Source organism: Protomyctophum parallelum (assembly GCF_964188405.1).
Source record: "Protomyctophum parallelum genome assembly, chromosome: 1".
Taxonomy (NCBI): Eukaryota; Metazoa; Chordata; class Actinopteri; order Myctophiformes; family Myctophidae; genus Protomyctophum; species Protomyctophum parallelum.
Window position 1 is genome coordinate 11,814,178 of NC_139697.1, and position 20,233 is coordinate 11,834,410.

At 43.1% G+C, this 20,233-nt stretch overlaps 1 protein-coding gene across 2 annotated transcripts; it reads right to left on the minus strand.

The window, feature by feature from the left end:
- Nucleotides 1-1,230: 1,230 nt before the first annotated feature.
- LOC310866681 (uncharacterized protein) lies at nt 1,231-20,008 on the minus strand. 2 transcript variants are annotated; one of them, XM_083776384.1, is made up of 10 exons: nt 19,983-20,008; nt 17,920-18,028; nt 16,350-16,505; nt 15,454-15,582; nt 14,408-14,528; nt 10,111-10,286; nt 8,036-9,506; nt 6,697-6,849; nt 5,707-5,877; nt 1,231-4,915 (listed from the first exon to the last, which is right to left on the minus strand). In XM_083776384.1, the coding sequence occupies exons 2-10, from the start codon at nt 17,986-17,988 to the stop codon at nt 4,287-4,289; spliced, it is 3,075 nt and encodes a 1,024-aa protein (XP_083632510.1). In that variant the 5' UTR covers nt 17,989-18,028; nt 19,983-20,008; the 3' UTR covers nt 1,231-4,286. The 2 variants fall into 2 exon arrangements, with proteins under 2 accessions (XP_083632510.1, XP_083632511.1); XM_083776385.1 differs by lacking the exon at nt 19,983-20,008 and adding an exon at nt 19,189-19,217.
- Nucleotides 20,009-20,233: the final 225 nt, after the last annotated feature.

Below are 20,233 nucleotides of genomic sequence, written 5' to 3' on the forward strand. Positions count from 1 at the left end.
GAAGGGGGCCTCTAAGGACCAGGGATCCTTAGAGGGGTAGCAGGGGACCCCCTGGAACCCCTACAGGGGTAGCAGGGGACCCCCTGGAAGAACCCCTCTAAGGACCAGGGATCCTTAGAGGGGTTCCAGGGGGTCCCCAGCTAAATGTGTTAAAACTGCATCACAATCATTGTAACTACTTTGTCCATGCATACGTTGGCTATTCCAAAATACTGAACTGAAGTTTTGCATTAAAAAATGTTTTGAAAAAAACACTGCAAAATACATTAACTTGGGGGTCCTTGACATGAAAGAGTTGGTCCGAACCTAATAACGTTCATATATTTAAAGGTATATTCAGTGATTTCACTCAACAAACCTTCAACCGTCCAATCAGGATAGAGAGTCAAAAACGAAACCTAAGGTTTTTTGACCCCCAGGGGTTAACTGGGGACAGGGAGGAACTCCTTATATGGCCAGCACACTCTATAGTAGGGAGGATTATCACAACAAAACAAAAAAATAAGTGATATTTGAATTAAGTGAAATCACTGAATATACCTTTAATATAAAAACACCATGGCAGCTTCCTAAAAACATTCATATATAAAAAGTAAAAACACCATAGCAGCTTCCTAAAAACATTCATATATTTATATAAAAACACCATAGCAGCTGCCTAAAAACATTCATATATTTATATAAAAACACCATAGCTTCCTAAAAACATTCATATATTTATATAAAAACACCATAGCTTCCTAAAAACATTCATATATGTATATATAAAAACACCATAGCAGCTGCCTAAAAACATTCATATATTTTAGGAGCCAATTGTGTTCATAATTGGGTAGGGTTATGGAAATCACTTTTTCCAAAGCAAATCTGTAATTTTAACTTTTGTGCACGAGGCCCTCTTGTGGCAATGCTAAACTACAGCACTACTGCGTTACTAGGCAATGCATGCCTACACTACAGTAACACAGCTTTACTCTGGAGACCCAGAGTGTACGGTTCATTGGGGGTCTCAATTAAACTAGTGGGGGTCCCCCACTGAATGCAATTTATTCAATCACTTGAAACCATGTGACTCCCATTGGAATTGCATTGTGGCAGCCATTAATCACAGCCAGAGAGTTTGACGTGTATGAGGCCTCAAAATGACACTTGAACAGAAGAACAGTTTGATGACCGTGAGGAAATAGACAAAGGGAATACAGCAATCTAAATCAGTATTGAATCATTTTATTTCTCACATATACCATCACAGTTGACAACACAGCCTCAACTTCGAATGCACAATAAAATATATATTTTTTAATCTCATACAGTATAAAATTATAGTGATACCAGCTATGATTGGAACAAAAACAAAACGACTAATAGGTCACTTCCATTAAATTAATCCCAATCAAAGTTGACATTTTAGATAAAGTAGCTGAAGTGAAAACACAATGATTTGTTAAAGCCGTTCCTCTGAACTGCTTTGAACGGACCGAGCAAACGAACACAAAGGCCATGGACAACTCAACACTATGGAGAGACGACCTCGTGTTTGGAAAGGAAACCTAATGATTACAAAGAATATGCTGCCGCTTACAGAGGAGGAAAAAAATGCCTATAGCTTCTATTGTGCAGCAGGATGTTGGAATTACAATGTCAACCACTAAAACCCTAATTTATACTGTACTTTGTCATACTGTGTTGACTAGACATACACAATATGAACCGGATTGGAAGTGGAAATGGCGTCACACAATCAAGTGACACGGTCATACGATTGCAGACCCATATCCCAAAATCACAAAAGTTTCTGCCAGGTTTCAAATGGATGAATTTAGAGACATTTTGACACTGGTCAAGTCAAGGGTTTCACAGATCATGAGGCCAAAACAAACACAGTCTTTGTAATGAGTTATATTTTAAATGTACATTGTGCATTACCTTTGTCCAACAGACACACACGTTCGTATTGCTATAGTTGGGAGGACGTTTTAGGATGGCAATCTTAATAGAATAGCCGATGTACATAACAAGCTCACAGTGTGCTGTTCTGCGGTCTGTAGCTTGTAGATCCACGTCTGGTGTGCAACACTGGCACGCAACCAAGTAGGAATCAAGCATGATGAGTCTAAACTCTGAATACCTAATCCTAACCTGAATTCTACCAATTGTTTGAAACATACATTTCTCTCAATGTCTTTCTCAAATTTGCCAGGACATTTGGCCCTCACGCACGCACGCACGCACGCGCACACACACACACACACACACACACACACACACACACACACAAAACTATCGTCTCTGACAGCATGCACATTGAAGAAAATTATGTTTTCATTGGGTTTTCATTCAGCTAACAGCTACAGTACGTCATAGTGTACTTCATCTCTCTAACGACACTGGATACAGATGTAATAAATAAAGGGAGAATGAGTACAAAAACACTTTACGAACCAAACATTGAAGGAAGATTAAAAAAAGCCACGATTGGTTATCAAGTTGATAGAGGATGCCATTATTGGGAGAAACGGGTAGTTTGCCTGCCCCCCCCCCCCCCATATGTGGATCTAGTCCATTCAGGTGAGAGCCAGTCACATGGTGACAAGCGCTTGCCACTCTCAGATTGATGGTGTGGTGGTTCTCAACCTGTGGGTCGGGACCCACATGATCTGGGTCGGGACCCACATGATCTTGGGGGGGTCCCAGATGATTAGCTTGATGTGCAACATCGTTTTCTGCTCACTCAACAGTAAACAAGGTATCTGCACATTTCCAAAGTTACAATTTAATGACTTTTAAGACCTTTTAAATACAAAATACTCTCGGGAGTTACACACCTGTAAACTGTAATTTGGTTCCAAACTATCAATAATTTAGCTGACGACCTCCTGGAAACCCCTCAAGGACTCGTGAGTCCCCACTTTGAGAACCACTGGTGTGAAGCAAACAGATTTCACGACAAGGAATGTAGTGTGAAGATTTCTGGTTTTCAAACAGATTTCTCCCAAATATTGCCCAAATATTCCATACAAAAAAAGAAAAAAAATAATAAATTAAGCAAATCAAGTAATCAATCAATAAATAGATCAATAAATAGTTACTCGTCATGATTGTAACACTCTTATATATAGTTCTCAAGGTTTAACTGTGATAATACTTCCACTATTTACACAAAACACAACATATACACGCACGGTCACACCCCTCACACACGGCCGCAAAATCTTGCAAACTGTACTCGTTTGAAATGTAGTTTCTATCTAGAGCAATTCTGGAATTGCTGTAGAGAGATACAATAATTGTGTATACTGGACCATGCTGTCTCCATTATGGACGCTGAAACTGAAATGTACGACATATATATTTATATTACGTTTTTACAAGTGATGTAGGTAGCCTTGGAGAACCAGACTAGTAGTTTGCATTCTAGGCGCCTAAATCAGGGGACTAAGCTTAACCAGGGAAAACCCATATGAATGCGGTTAACAGTCTATAAAGAACAGAAAACTGGCTCCAATCTGGGTCCCCCCCCATGGCCTTTATATTACGGGCAGTTACCGGAAAACACAAATAACTGTATGTGTCCTTTTTTGTGAAAAAGTGAACCGGTTGTTCATGTCAACTGCCATCACAGATAGTAGCAACTCAAGCCCCCTCATTTACTGTATAACAAGCATGAATTATGCTGAAGCCCATGGCGCAGTGGTGTTGCCATTCAGGCTTTGCGCATGCCATGTGCCGTCGCAGTTTGTCCATTATTATTATTATGTCCACAGCACCTTGAAGGCCGGTGCAGCAGGACGAACAGCAGTATAATAAGAAGGTTGCAAATAACCGCCCGCAGTCTTTTCGTTGTACAATATATTGATCGAAGCATACAAAAATGGTCTTTAATACGGTGTGGCTCGTGACACTGACAACATGATTTCTTATTTCTTTCACTTGGGGAACCAAAACAAACTGGACTAAACTCAAGTTCAGTGAAATGGCTTTTTAGTTCCCAACAGGAAGGAAGTGAAGCCATTCGGTTTCTGTAATTCATTCTTTACTATATTGGCTGTATACATTTGAACCATATGCATTACCATGATTGTGGACGGGTCTTGAAGCAAGCAGTGGAGCTGACTTGATTTGAGAGATTAACAGGCCCACGCATACTGCAGTTTTAGGTGATAAGCTACTCACCTTTGCGGTGGTTAGTAAAAACAGACAGATGTGTCGTAGTTTTACCAACCTCCGCGGTGAGTAAGTGATCACATAAAAACCGGAGTATGCGTGAGCCTTTACACGTCAAGTTGTCAGAGTAGGAACGGATTGGTGTCAGTTATGGGCGTGAGCTCACCTAACCCACTGACCATGTGGGGCTGCAAGGGGGCCCCCCCTCCCATCTGTGGAATGGAACCTCCCGCTGGAATGGAACCTTCCGCTGCAGTGAATGCTACCCAAGGACCTCCTGCAGTGGGACCGGGATGTACCTGTACCACTCCAGCCCCCGTGAAGGGGATAGCAGCCCCCCCTGTAGGCAGAGGATTTCCCCCGGCGATGGCCTGTAGATGGCCCCATCCAGGCCCCATGATGTAGCTGGACGGGGCGATATTAACCTCCATCGAAGGAATTCCCCCCATGGCAGCGGGCTGTACCATACCGCCTCCAAAGAAGGGGGGATACATACTACTATGAGGTCCCAATGTAGGCATAACGTGGCCGGTGGGCGATGTTCCCATCGAACGGGAGGGTGGCTGAAATGGGGAAGTCCCCACAGTGGCATGGGGAAGCCCATAGGAGGAGGATGATGATGCAGGGACATAACCAAAAGGACTCGAGTGAAGGGCTGATGGCGTCCCAGTAAAGGACACCCCTGAAGTAGGCATGGTTCGACCCAAGAAGGGGCCACCACCAACAGCCGCAGCTGTGCCCTTTAAAACACCTGGGAAAAAGTCCAAATTGGAATAGGAACAGCGACAGAATCGGAAGAAGTGGAGAGGATTGGGGGGAGGGGATTGAGGGAGGGGTATACAGTAACAAAGCATTCCAGTAAGAGGGAAATGAAGCAGAGCAGAGACAGAGGGAGGAGAAAAGAGTTACAACTTGAAGCTCAATGGGATTAAATGTACACTAGCTTATCTACCTATACAGGGTTGTTACAATAGCTCACTGATGCTAACAGGTACTGCACATATATATAACAACCACAGCTATGCACTACAGTGGGGACACAGTACACAGGGAAAGGCATGACTACGCAAAAAAGAACACTCGTCACAGCTAGCTCGTCATACAAACCTTTTGCTGAATATATATATAATATTATATTTGTACTCGCTCTTCCCCCTCTCTCTCTCTCTCTCTCACTCACTTCTTTGTAATCTTTCTGGAATTCAGACCCACCAGGGCTGACTAGGTTGAATATGCATTTTTAAACCCATTAGAGTCACTTGGGTTTTTCAGGGATCTCCCCAAGAGATTCTTCCATTGTTGGGTCAGTTCAAACAAAGCCCAAAAATATTTGGGTTTATAGGTTAAACTCTGTTATACTTGGATGTTGTGGCTGATGGCACACACCAGGCAAAAAATAAAAAAGTACATCTAAATTTGTCCGACGAACTAAACCTATGATCAAAACACAAACGGCGTTCAAATGCTCATCTTCTGGGCCTGCTCGGTGTGAAGACATGGGATTTGCAGTAGCATTATGCTGCGCGCTCTACCTCTCCTTACCGGGGCGTGGTATCTGAGGGAGGGTGTGTGTGCTGGTGGTGAGGGGGGGTTGTTTGGGCTGAGGGTCAAAAGAGAGGAGAGAGTCCAAGTTGACGAGGGACGCTCCGACCGAGCCCAGGAACGCCGCCGTCTTTCGGGCCAACTCGTCCTCCTGTGCTGCTTGCTTATTATCTGCAATGACATAAAGGTCCAATTCTCTGCTCTAAAAGGTGTTTTCTAGCGGGTTGCAGGTGACGGGACGGTGGGCAGGTTTCAGCGGGACACACAGGGTCAAGGGGGGGTAAAGAGAAGAGAGCAGAGCGGAAGACAAGAGTTAATTGATTAAAGTCGTCAAGCGAGAGGCGATTGATGGATGGAAGATGGAAGTGAAACCAAGGAGGTGGATTGGAGATGTGACATGTGAGGTAGTAAGCTATAGTAGAAGCGTGTGCACGCACATGCAAACACAAAAGAGTACAACAGCCAAATGACTTTACAAAGAATTATGCCTGCGATTTATTATCACAAGCAGCATGCACTCAGTCAGAATAAAGGTCCTTACACACCAGGATCACTCTGAATATTTCCCATAAAACAATTGACCTGGCAATTCATCTGGGAAAAATTGTCAATTTTGAATATAACATTTATCGTCCCGTTACATTCATGTTGTATGTGGATGGACTCAGTATAGCAGTAGCAGTTTAAAATGTGATAAATGTGACACAATCACACAATAAATTAAACACTCCCGACGTGTAAGGACCGTTAAAGTTAAAATCAGTAGTAACAACTGTTATTGGCTCTAGATTATTGGATTAATGGCTGATTAAAGTGCACATGAATTACACAGAAACATTAAAAAAAAGTTAATAAATAACTGATTTAGAGCAGAGTAGGGCATAGATAGGCAGATTTCATGTCAAAAAGAATTTGACTGATAGAAGGGAAGATTAATGGAAGGGTGGGTGGGTGGTCAGATGAACAGAAATGTGCAGAGTAGAGACTGACCTGTGCCGTTGCTCGGTGTGTTGCTTGGCGTGCCCCAGGGGTCACCGCTAGTGCTTTTAGAGGCCGCGTCTCCAAAGGGGTCATCGGAGGTGGCGGCGTCTGTGGGCGGGGCAGAACCCCACGCATCGCCAGCGCTGTTGGCCGCCGTGGGAGCTACAGCACGTGAGAAATGTGTTACGGATCAAAGTAGGTACAGTACAATTATAGTCTTTGTATTTGTTGACGACATGTATTGTTGTGTAATCATTTTATGCAATGGGGAGGCTTAGGGGTAGAGTGACCGGATGGGAACCGCAAGGTAATTACTCCCGATGTGCAGGCATGGTTTCCTCTGGCATCGTTGTGTTAATGGGTGAATGTAATGCACAATCTCTGCGCTATATAAATGCACCATTTACCATGTTGATGAATTGCATACATACAGTATAGGACCACAATGGAAAACAAGTCCCCCGGGAATTAAGTATTCAATCAATCAATAAATCGCTGAAATTTAACTCCATATAACACTATGACAAAAAACGAAGACTATATTTAGAGCAGGGATTGTCAAGTACATTTGGCCTTGCTTGGGCCAATTATTTTCTAAGCCATTAGATGGCAGGCTAGGACACAATCAGGCTAATTTAAGGAAGATGCAAAAAAAAAGAAAAACACTGTACATAGTATACACAATAACTAAATTGCTATAAAAGTTAATAAATAAAGATGAGTGTTGTCTATAGAATAATTACTGTCACCAGTCTGGACGCCTGTTGCATTAATTTGACCACAAAAGGACAATTAAATACCTTGCATTAAATTGTAAGGAAAGCTGGCCATTTCTGTAGAGAAACTATATTATTTTCTAACTCTTTCATTATGTTTGCTACAGTTTCAGTCATATTTTAGTAATCTGAAAGGATTTACTTTTAGTTTACTAAATATCATGAGATAGACTGAATCTACAGTTGATTTAGTCGACTAACATGTATTTTGGCAGTGTTGTGCTTGGATTTTCCGAGTATAACGCTTAAGTGCAAAATTAGCCCTACACTAAATCCCACCCCAAAAAGCGATTGTCCAATGCAAATCCAAATAGTTTAGCAACGGTTTCTATGCAGGTCAAGCTTTCTTTGCTGCTAACGTGCCTATTGGACAAGGATGGGTTGGGGAGGGACTCGGTGAAGGGCTAATTACTTGACCTTTAGTTCTACTGGATCCACTAGTCGTTCCCTAGAATTTTGTAGTCTAGTTTTTACTTGTCGGCGGTGAAAAAAGGCAGTCGACACCATTTGCTGGCCATCTAACCGTTTAATTACGTTGGCCTGTCCTTCTCCTCTACTCTCATCACTCTTACCTGTAGCACCCCACGGGTCACCGTCTGGTTTGGATGTGGCCCCAAACGGGTCGCCGCCAGCGTTGGTAGGGGAGACGGCTGTGGCCCCGTCGCCCCAAAGATCTCCCTGTGCTTTCGCTCCCGACGGTGCTCCCCAGGGGTCGGAGCTGGGGGGGGGCGAGCTGGCCGGGTCACCCCACGCACCCAAATTGTCTTTTGATAAAGAGGCGGCCATGGAAGCGCTGAACGGGTCGGAGGAGGAGGCAGCGTCTTTGGGCGGACTGCACGGCACCGCGAAGGGATCTTCCTTAGGCGGCGTGGTTGTCAGTGGTGCGCCGAACGGGTCGTCTTGAGGGGCGTTTGACGCTGAGGAGAAAGGGTCTTCTTTAGGTGGTGTTGTAGGTATAGCAAATGGATCCTCTTTAGGTGGCGTCGTGGGTAACATAAATGGGTCTTCTTTAGGTGGCGTCGTGGGTAACATAAATGGGTCTTCTTTAGGTGGCGTCGTGGGTAACATAAATGGGTCTTCTTTAGGTGGTGTCGTGGGTGCCATGAATGGGTCTTTAGGTGGCGTTGTGGGTGCTGCAAATGGATCTTCTTTAGGTGGTGTTGTAGTGGGTGCAGCGAACGGGTCTTCTTTAGGTGGTGTTGTGGGTGCAGCGAACGGGTCTTCTTTAGGCGGTGTTGTGGGTGCTCCAAATGGATCTTCTTTGGGCGGTGTTGATGCTGCTGCTGCCGTAAAAGGATCAGCATTGGCTGCTGGTGCGGTGAACGGGTCATCTTTTGTTGTATTGAACGGGTCGTTCTTTGGAGTACAGAATGGATCATCTTTAGCTGTGTTAAATGGATCATTTTTAGGTGCGTTAAATGGATCATCTTTAGCGGTGTTAAATGGATCATCTTTAGCGGTGTTAAATGGATCATCTTTAGCGGTGTTAAATGGATCATCTTTAGCGGTGTTAAATGGATCATTTTTAGGTGCGTTAAATGGATCATCTTTAGGTGTATTGAATGGATCATCCTTTGGGGTATTAAACGGGTCAACTTTTGGTGCACCGAAGGGGTCATTTTTGTCTTTCGGGGCGGAAAACGGATCCCCCTTGCCTGGTGCCGCAAACGGGTCAGCACCATCTGTGGCGGCATCGAACGCCTCAGCCTTAGGCGCGCCGAAAGGATCAGAGTCATTTTTCGCTGCAAACGGGTCGCCTCCGTCCTTTGGCACAGCAAAGGGATCTTCTCCGTTTTTCGGCGCCGCGAACGGATCTTCGTCTTTCGCCGCCGTGAAGGGATCTTCCGGCGTTTTGGCCGGAGCACCCCAGGGGTCGCCGCTGCCTTTGGCTGTGGGTTTGGCGGGTGCGCCCCAGGCATCGGTGGTGGCCTCCTCTTCTTTGGTCTCTTCCTCGTCTTTTGACGATCCTGCCCAGGCTGATGGTTTGGGCTCGTCACCTTTCCCAGCATCCTCCCACAGCAGCTCGTCCTCACTCAGCTTGCCCTGCAGTGACAAGGACACAAACAATGGAAATGTACCGAGGCCTTTGTATTCAATAAGACGTGTTGTCTGTTCATGAATCCTAATTTAGTTGATTATTCAACTATTGGTTGCTTTCAGCTGACTGACTGATCAGGTTTAATTAAGTTAAGAATAATAAAGTTATGTGAAACTATAGTATACATTTGTTCAGACGCTTTTTGGAAGTTAATTGGGTATGGCGAAAGTTTAGTCCTCTCTTTTTCTCACATGTTTATACATTTTCTAAACATATCAAGGTGGAGCTCTAAATCTACCTTTTTGCTTGCAGCAGAAGCATGTGGAAGTCATAATTTCTTTTTTTTTTATGTTTTCTCTTGTGGCTTTCGCCTTTATTTTATAGAGGAACAGTAAGCCGACAGGAAATGGGGAGAGAGATGGGGGAGTGACATGCAGTAAAGGCCGTCGGGATCGGGAGTCGAACCCACGGCACACTGCCAGACTCGGGCTACCGGCCAAGGTGCCTGGACCGCTGAGCCACGGCCCAGGTGGAAGTCATAATTGTACAATAATGCTAATAGACTTGCTTCCTTCAACTCCTCTAATAAAACAATTAAAACGTGCTCACCCTTCTCTCGGTCTCTTTCTTCTCGTGCTCCTGTCTGAGACGCTCTTGTTTGCGAGCCTCAAAGGAAGCGGTTATTTCAGCCACTGAGGGGATGTTGTCGAGCGAGGGGAGACCAGTGGCCCCAGCGGTATAGACAGGCTTGTAGTTGGGGTCTTTCTGGGGGTCCGTGGATGAAGCTGAAACGAGGATGATGGGGAGAGATGACAGTGTGGTTTTAAATATTATGTCAACCAACGGAAGTACCACATTCAACACATTTGAGCATAAATATAATATCTGAATATAGACATCTACAGAATTAAAGGGAGACTTGACCCTTTTTGCAAAACAATATATGTTAATAAGGTTTAGAAGATTTAGAACACTTTCCTGGGGGTCCTCATGTGTGCAATACCCGTATGTGGTTTTAGATTATAGCAGTGAGCCCAGTGTCACTGTCCAGGCTCACTTACTTCCTGGACTACATGTTGTCTCAGTAAGACAGCCCTCACCCTATCCACAGGAGCAGTGTGCCAACGCATTATGAAAATGCCCAGCTTTGTGTGTATCACATTTGTGATGATTTGATTGGCTGAGCATGGAATATGACGTATGATGATGTATGATGATAAGAGCACCCCTCACTTCACACAAGTGTGATTTTTATTTATTTCAGACCATTACAAACATCATCCTTAGCAACTAATTTCTGCAGATTTAAAATAATTTTATCCGATGGCATTTGTGGCCTTAAAGTGGGTCTTGCCCTGGCTTAGGAGAATTCCATGCTAGAAGGCTTTCTTACCTTTATTTGTAGTTGTTACGTCCCCACCAACCAGGTCCAGGTGTTATTTTAACTACAAATAAGGTAAGAAAGCCTAGCACGGAATTCTCCTTTAACATTATCAAAGACTTAGTTTATCAAACTTACTATTTTAATTTAAAACAAATTAATTGAATTAGACCATTTCATGATACTCTCTTAGTGGTGTTGACAGAGTTTTATAAAGTATAAGACAGGTTTACAGTTTCAAGGGAGTGATTACAATAGAGATTGAAATAACAAGCATGGGATGTTTTGAGAATTGATCTCCAATAGGAACAGATGCCAAGCGATAAGAAATGAGTATGAATGAAAACTAATAATAAAACTAGTAGAAATTCACTCTGTCGAGGTGCCAACCTGCGCCATTGCACACAAGTAGGCCACATGGCCTACTTGTGCGCAACTACTGCTACTAACTAATTTATATCACAACTGCTGTTCGAAATCATTTATACCAATTACCAACCTTGAAACATACCTTAGTTACGTCACCATCAACAGCCAATAAGGGACCACCATTCTTACCCCGACATACATACCAAACCGATCACCAAATGTACCTTAGTTACAGTACGTCAGACAATCCCTAATTGGCCGACTGACACCACAGACATCCTCAGCCGATTACAGTACTTGCGCGCTCTGCTTGCGCAAGTAATAATAGTTTTAGTAGTGGGCAACTTGTTTTATAGCCTACATTTAGAAATATTCAAACTAAAATGTTATAACGGAGGTTATGGGCCTGGGCTGTGATCGTGTTCAAACAGTGCCCAAATCTGTAGTCATACATCATAGACACATCTAGACAAGTCTGGTCACATTTTATGTCCTTTAGGACATATAAAGGACCTTAAGATCTTTTGCCTTATGCGGTCTACCTCCCTGTGTGGACCTGCCGATGCTACATGGTCTCCGACCTGTTTTGCTCACCTCCCTTTCCCCTTCCCTTTCCTGTAAACTATGAATGGTGGAGCTTGCACAAAAACTAATTTCACGCACTTACTTACACCTGTAAACCATAAGCATAAACCTAGGATGTGACAATAAAATGTATTTTGGACTCTGTCCGAGATCCAATATTAAAGCCAAGTCTGAGATCCTCCATATTGGGGTCACGCCACTTATATCTCGAGATCCACATAACATATGCATCTCACACCAGTGTGTCTGGAGCTAAATTCTCAAAATCACTGGACTGACCGAAACTCCCTGCTCCTATTCTGCAGAGAGCTGATTATCTTGCCACTGAGGCGTGTTCACTAGAATTTCAATGTGGGGTTTCACTCTCCTGCAGACTCTGTCAGAATAGGAGTTGTGTTTATCACACCTTAGATGACCTTATTAGCTTTGTCCAGAGGTGGCGACAAGATCGAAAACGTATCTGCATTTGTTTCTGGAATATCAGTACGAGAACTATGAATTTCAAAATACCAATAAAAATCACAAGATTTCATACTTAAAAAATAAAATACTAAATCAATCAGCAGCAAACGTGAGGGCTGAAATAGCAGAGGGTTAAGCGTTTAGTTTCCATACTTCATAAACTCCCATTCCCTGTTGTCTAGAGGGCACACATTTCTGGTCTTCAACCAGCGAGAGATACAGTGGAAGTGGAAAGCGTGATTGCAGACTCCCCAGGCAACCTTACACTCCTCGGTCGTGTCGCTAGCGCTACCTTGAACGGCCTGGCACTCTATACAGGGATCCATGATGTGATTGCGGCAGATAGCACAGTTGTTCACTACAATGTCCCAGGACCACATTGTCACGGCATTCCACTTCTTCACTTCAAAAGGTTTCTTGTCTCTGCTGCCGCTCTTGGCATTTGTTGTGCTAACATCCATAACCGTCTTGAAAATAACTTCTCCCACTGTAGTAGTTTTAACGCAACAAACCTGTGATGCGATAATAATAGTCCTTTATTCACCTCCGTCCCTTTTAAACAAACATCTCACGTCATCAATTAAAACGTCAGTCTTGCCTAAAAGAATATAAAAAACATAACACCCATGTGAAGTGAGGGGCACTCGTCATCATACAAATCACATTCCGGCCAATCGCAAATTCGCCTCTTGACTTTTCCGTCTTGACTTTTGGTGACTTGCAACGTCGGTCAGAGAACCGGAAACACTTTGTCGACGCTGAAAGTTGCAGCGTGGGTTGAGCTGAGTGAGGGGCTCTAATATATTAAAGTCTAACTCATGTTGATTAGGTGATGTAATGGTGATGTAAAACAAACGGTGGCAACACAAACATTAAACCCCACTAACAATAAAGAGACAATATGACGTAATGAGACACATTATGACATACATTTTCCCTTCATTGTCAATGGCGTTTACAAAACAAAACATTGAACTAGAGACAAACATTAAACCTGTGTATAGGAGGGGCTAGCTAGCGCCCCTCAAAAACCAGGAAGAAAACAAATTCCTGACGCGAGCGGCGTCTGGATGCAGTCTTTTCGGTCCTTACTTTTTATTTTCCAGATGTACTTTGCTCAGCCAATCAAATCATCGCCATGGGGTGATCAGCCAATCAAATCTTCTCTATGATTCACACAAAGCTGGTCATTTGTGCCCCCAAAAAAATTAAAGTCACACTTGTATGATGAAATCACCCAGGTCTAGACCTGGGTGATTTCATCATTTGAGCGCCCCTCAAAGAGTTTCACACATTTTTTTGAGGGGCGCTAGGCGATATAGCGATTTGATTGGCTGAGCACCGTATAGCGATGATTTGATTGGCTGACCAACTGTTTTAAAGTATTGTACAGTAACAACTAAAGTCTCTTTAATGTTTATGTTGTACTATAACTACAAAACAATCTAAAATAAAGGGATTTAAGATCATTAAAGCTGGGCTGTTGCCTGGGTCCAATGCATTTCTGCCTACTTCCGGTCCAGGACTTGTCCCAGTTGGTTGTCCCCACTCTCAATAGAAGTATATGTAGGAGAACCGCCATTGGACTGGCCCCATGAAGTGAACACAGTTTGTGTAACTCTGTCTATATGGCTCTGGCCTAGCGCCCCTCAAAAAGTGACAGAAAAGTGAGGACGCCAATTGTGATTGGCCGGAATGTGATGATGTATGATGATAAGAGTGCCCCTCACTTCTGGCAATTGGAAATATCAGGTAACGATTACAATTTAGGCATTTAGCAGACGCTCATAATCCAGAGCGACAATGGCAACTGGGGCAGGGGGGGAAACGATAAATCGAACTAATCGATGAAAATAATTTGGACAACTCTGAAGTAAAGTAACCTTAAATGCTTATTCGATTCATTGATCTATGAATTTGCTTTAGATTTTATATCAAATTATATCAGGAATCTCTGTATATGGCCATAAAAGGAACAAGGGCAGGCAGATACAGATATCTTTCTCCATATATGGGCATGATAGGGACAAGTGTATATATATATATATATATATATATATATATATATATATGTGTTAATATGCTTAATGCTTTCATTTCATTTCTCACCAGCAGCACTCTTTGATGTCTTCTCTCTGGTCTTGAGGGCAAAGTCTCTCTCCTGTTTCAGCTTCTCCTCGTCTTCCATGAGGACCAGGACAACCTTGGCCTTCTCTCTTACATTTCCACCCTGTGGATTGAAGACGCATCAGTTCTCTGTTAGAGCCTCCCATCACTGGAACAGTCTCCCTACAGAATTAAGAGAGACCTCCAACTATCTGACCTTCAAATTCAACCTGAAAAGGTGGCTAAAAACAACTCAAATTCGTAATCACGAGTAACTAACTATCAGCACTATTTAGTATTTATCACCGGTGTCATTTCCTGTACTGTATTGTGTTTTTGTATGGATGTAGTGTTGGGTGCTTGCACATATGCACACATGGCATCAACGCATGGTGTTGTGTGCAGGCACACTACACTTTGTCTTTCTTTCATCTGTATTGTATTGTGTTTTGTATGGACGTAGTGTTGGGTGCTTGCACATATGCACACATGGCATCAAAGCATGGTGTTATGTGCAGGCACACTACACTTTGTCTTTCTTTTATCTGTATTGTATTGTGTTTTTGTATGGACATAGTGTTGGGTGCTTGCACATATGCACACATGGCATCAAAGCATGGTGTTGTGTGCAGGCACACTACACTTTGTCTTTCTTTTATCTGTATTGTATTGTGTTTTTGTATGGACGTAGTGTTGGGTGCTTGCACATATGCACACATGGCATCAACGCATGGTGTTGTGTGCAGGCACACTACACTTTGTCCTTTTTATCATTCATTCATTTTTTTAAGAGCCTGCCCAGGGACTACAGATGCAATTTAGCTTCGTTGAGAACCCCTGGGCTAAAGAACTGACCACAAAATCGTAACATCCAGGGTTTGAGACCTCAAAATCTGTGTTGCATCATGCCACCTCACACCGGCGTGTGAGAAAACGTGAGATACGCCTGAGAGTCCAACATGTCAGACGACTACATATGAGCAGTGTGTGCTGCTGCAACAGTAGTGGTTGCTAGGCAACAGCATCACCAGGATGTCAGCAATCGTCACCTGATCTTTGCCGTCCTTCTCGACATAGCGGAACTCTGTGAGAGCTTTGACGATGTAGACGTTGTCCGTCAACTTCAGGAGCACCCGGTCATCACCCATCTTCAACAGGTACTCCAGCAGGGTCAGTGACTGAGGCAGGAATACAACAAACAATGAACAATAATGAACCAAATATGCATGTTTAACATCCAACTTTAATTATACACACTACAAGGAAGTAAATATGAAATACATAAACTGAACATTTCATTTACCCCTTAAGCCCTATTAAGAAATCACACCCGTGTGAAATGAGGGGCACTGCTAGGATTAGGTGATGTAATGATGATGTCAAACAAAAGGTGTCAAAACAAATTAAATTCTCTTTATTGTTAATGGGATTTAATGTTTGGCGTTTTTAAAACAAACATTGAACTAAAAACAAAACTTAAACCTGTATATAGGAGGGGCTAGCACCCCTCAAAAAGTTATAAAAGACCAACCCATTCTACACCTAAAAATAAAAATAAATCACACCCGTGTAAAGTGAGGACGCAAATCACAATTTGCGTCCTCACTTTTGTCTTCAATGTTTGTGTTTACACAAACTCTCAAAACTGTCCATTCATTATCAATGGCATTCAATGTTTGTGTTCACACACCCCCTCAAAGCTGGACATAGGAAAACAATCACACTTGTGTGAGGTGAGGGCCGCCTGGTCATGTTTGTTTAAAGTAGTCTAAACATTATAGTCCATTAAGTCCATAGACTTGGCGGAACACATGACGTCACGTTATAAGGGCTCTAAACAAACTTCCATAGACTTTATTATGACGTAATTCCGAAACCAGACGCTGTGTGCGCACATGCATGCGTGCATGCGTGTGTAAGGAAAAGAAGGTTGGGAACCGCCAACCTTTTGGATGTGTCTCCAGTTCTTGTCGTCCTTCAGCCGTTTCCAGAGCATGGTCATGATCTCGTTACAGGCCACCACGTTGTAGGTCAGGTCTGAGATGTCTGCCATCTGAGAGCTGGACGGACCCCACGGGTCATTGGACGTGGCCTCCCTCACCTGGAAAACACACAAACATTACAGGGAAATGTCCAGTGTTTTTATCACAATCGGCCAATACCGAACTTGTGCATAAGGGGAAAATTTGGATATTTCCAAAATTATTATGGCAATGCTCCAGTAGTCTACTGATCTACCGCAACCGTCTCCAGCAAAATGTTATATTGTGACGTTTTGGAGACAATGAGTAGGCTGCGTTTATCATGGCTACTCTTTAGACAGCAGCGACGCGTATTGTCTGACATTACAAACCAGAGTAATGAATGCTCTGACTTGTATACCACTTAAATGGTATATAAATATAGATATTATTGCTGAGACCTGGTAGAGATACTAATGGAAGATTGAAAGGGTAAAAACGGAGGTTATGCCCTCTGTATTCACATTTTCTTCACTGGCAGTAAGCTGAGCAGGAGACAGTGAAGGAGAAGGAGAAGCAAATATGGACACGGAAATAACTCTGAGCTCTGGGTATAGACCTCTACTGCATGTCCTTGGAGCTGTAAACCTTACGACACATTTTCATATTCTGCAGCAATAAAGGAATTTGAATGAACAATATTATGGAAATGTAGGCTTTTTATTTTACCCCGGCTAAAAACGTCAGGGCGCTCACCTGCAAGCGCTTCCAGTTCGAGGCGTCCGAGTTGAAAATATTTTAGCAGTCGGCAGGCAGAGCAAACGATGTGCGTGCACACATGCGAGCGAGAGGCAAATCACCAAGACCACGCCAAATTGCTTGAGTTTCCAAAAAGCGTGATGCCGGTTGGTTCCCAATGGGAACCGGTTCAGTTCTTTTTGGTTTTTAGTCCATGAGCCAGAGCTCCATAATTGGTGGGCAAACTATACCCTATATTAAATTGTTTATAGGATCAATACAAGTAAATTAATACATGATAAACCTTCCACAGTAGTAGCTTTTTCATATTTTTGATTATTGCATATTTTCCTACATAATGCCTCATTTGCATATTTAAAAATGTAAAATTTGTAATACAATAAATCATTGTCTTTGTGTAAGTACTCAATTGGGGAAGTTTAATGGTGATAACAATCTAATATAGGGATGGTTTTGCACACTCAATTCATAATTAATGTTTCAATTTTGGAGCTCTGGCTCATGGACTAAGAACCAAAAAGAACTGAACCGGTTCCCATTGGGAACCAACCAGTGGAAAGGGGCCTGAGAGAACAACAAGGACACAATAAATCCTTTTCACTCCTTTATTTACCTCTCCACAGACATAACAACGGACGTGTTTCAACCCAACAGGTCTTCCACAGCGTTGTGAAAAGGACATGAATTATGTGCCGACTTATTTTCTCTGTTCCTATCTATTATAATATAGGCACACCATTTAGATATGTTACGGGTGAAACCAATGACCCTCGTGAGTCGGGCTTTCCTTATTACCTTGACCTCGGCCTCAGAGTAGTTCTGGACCAGGTTCTTCAGCTGTCTGCGTAGCATGGAGGACGTCATGGTGTCTGACGGGAGGACGCAGGGATCAAACCACCGGGATCTAAATGGACAGTACCGACAGGACAAGAGGAGAAGTGCTTTTCTTGAATGAATAAATGACACATGATACATTTAATATGGTGCCATGAGAATAGCGCTACTGTTTTTATGGTAAAGTTACATTCTCGTTTCCATTTATTTTCTTTCTGCTCTCTGTCTTTCCACAGAATACTATAAAAGTATGGAGCACGGACAAAAATAAAATAAAAACATCACACATCTTTACATTCTTTACACCTGTAAACCTGTGAAGTGACAATTCTGATTCTGCCATGACTTCACCCTTTTTGCTAGGGTTTTCAACTTTGCAATGTTGTCACATCTGCCGAGCGGCAACCATAACTGAGGTGTCAATCGGCTCAAAATGAGAGCCGTATTGACACCGCAGTTGTGATGGCGCCCAGGGCATCGCTCAGCGGATTCAACTATAGCATTTTCAGAGTGCCACCCCTAGATTTTAACTGGCAACGTCAGGTCCCTGCTCTGACTAAGCATGTCCTGCAGGCATCACTGCCATGAAAATAAAATAATGGGTTAAGCGAAATGAACACAAACAACAAATTTCTCACACACACAGGGTTGCAACTCACATTGAACTCTAAACTGCAGCTAAACTAATGACTACAGTATAACAATAGGTCCTTTGTGAAATACACATGCATGCAGACAGATTGACAAAACAGTCAGACACTCACCTACCCTCTTACACTAACTGCATAAGTTGACACTACAAAATATGCACACACACACACACACACCCCTACCTGTCAATTTTTTTTTGAGGGGTGCTAGCCCCTCCTATATTCAGCTAGTGTAGATTTTTGTCAGTGAAGGGGGAATTTACGTCATATGTAGACGAGCAAATCGTCAGTTTTGTCCTAACACAAAGATTAATTCCCATTGTCAATGAATGAAGATGTGTATGATGATAAAAGCGCCCCTAACTTCACACGGGTGCGATTTTTCTTTTTCATCTAGCTCTGTGGTTCTCAACGTGGTGTTCAAGGACCCTCAAGTGTTTCTTGGGGGAGGGGGGGGTTCTAAATGATCCCTGTGAGAACCACCGTTCTAGCTGAATTACACGCTCATTCTGTTCTCTCTCTTCCCCCTGACTGACTGACTGCATCAAACCCTCCAAGCACAGCAGAAACCTGATCCTACAACTACAAGGAAACAACAGGATCAATCTGGTGCACATCATCATCAGTGGCTGCTATTGAGTCACAAACAATCAGCAAAATCAGGGATGCAGCTAGAAAACAAAAAAATAGCAAACATTTGATAAGGCAACTAGGCAAGCATGTCCATACGTTGCAAGTCACTCCGTGAGTGTGGTCAGGCTTGCTACAAAACAAGTCATCCAGCATCTACACATTAAAAATGCTCAAATGCTAATTTGAGGATTTCAATAAATGTAACCACATGGTCCCTACCGTCCCTTACCCATGTGTAACTCCAAAATTATACCCTGTCGGGTCTATCTTGGTGTTCATTTGTAGGCTACCCAGTCACAGAGGTAGGATTTTGCAGTGTTATTATATACGTCCACTACACCAGTCTGGTTTTACACTGGACCTAGTCAGGGTCACATGCTAGCTACGGTGCGACAGAGAACGAATGATCCTCGCTCGAGACACACACAGACTTGGTTAGCATTGCGCATTGGGTGTCAGAAAGCATCTACATACTGGGGTTGATCTCTTACTGTCACGACTCCCTTTTCAGGACCTTGGACAGCGAACTGAAGATAGCTATAGCCGTTAGCATCATCGTCAATTACGGCTAGTGTTTGTTTTCAAGCCGAGCTGCCCTGTACCACCCAAAAAGCTCGCTACGGAAATGGCTGTATTCATTTAAGCAACGCCCGTGCGGGCTTTGCTTCAACATCAAGTCCAAAACGAGGCCGTCAATTCATGCAAAATAATGTAATTTCAAAGAAAAATAAAAGCACTAACCCCTGACGCTGCCTTCGAGGAGGAGGAGGATGAGGCGACGATGACTTCCGCTTCCGCAATATACGACACCTGCCAAGCCACGCCCCCAACTTCAAATGGCCTTTAGAAACATTGTAGCTACTTTGTGGGTTTAAACTTTAAATGCTATTTAACAAGTGTTCAAACAAACCTTTTTCAATTTGAACATATCACTAGTCTCACTGTATGTTAGCAATGTATCCAAGTGTAAGCCACTCATCTGCAGTGATGAA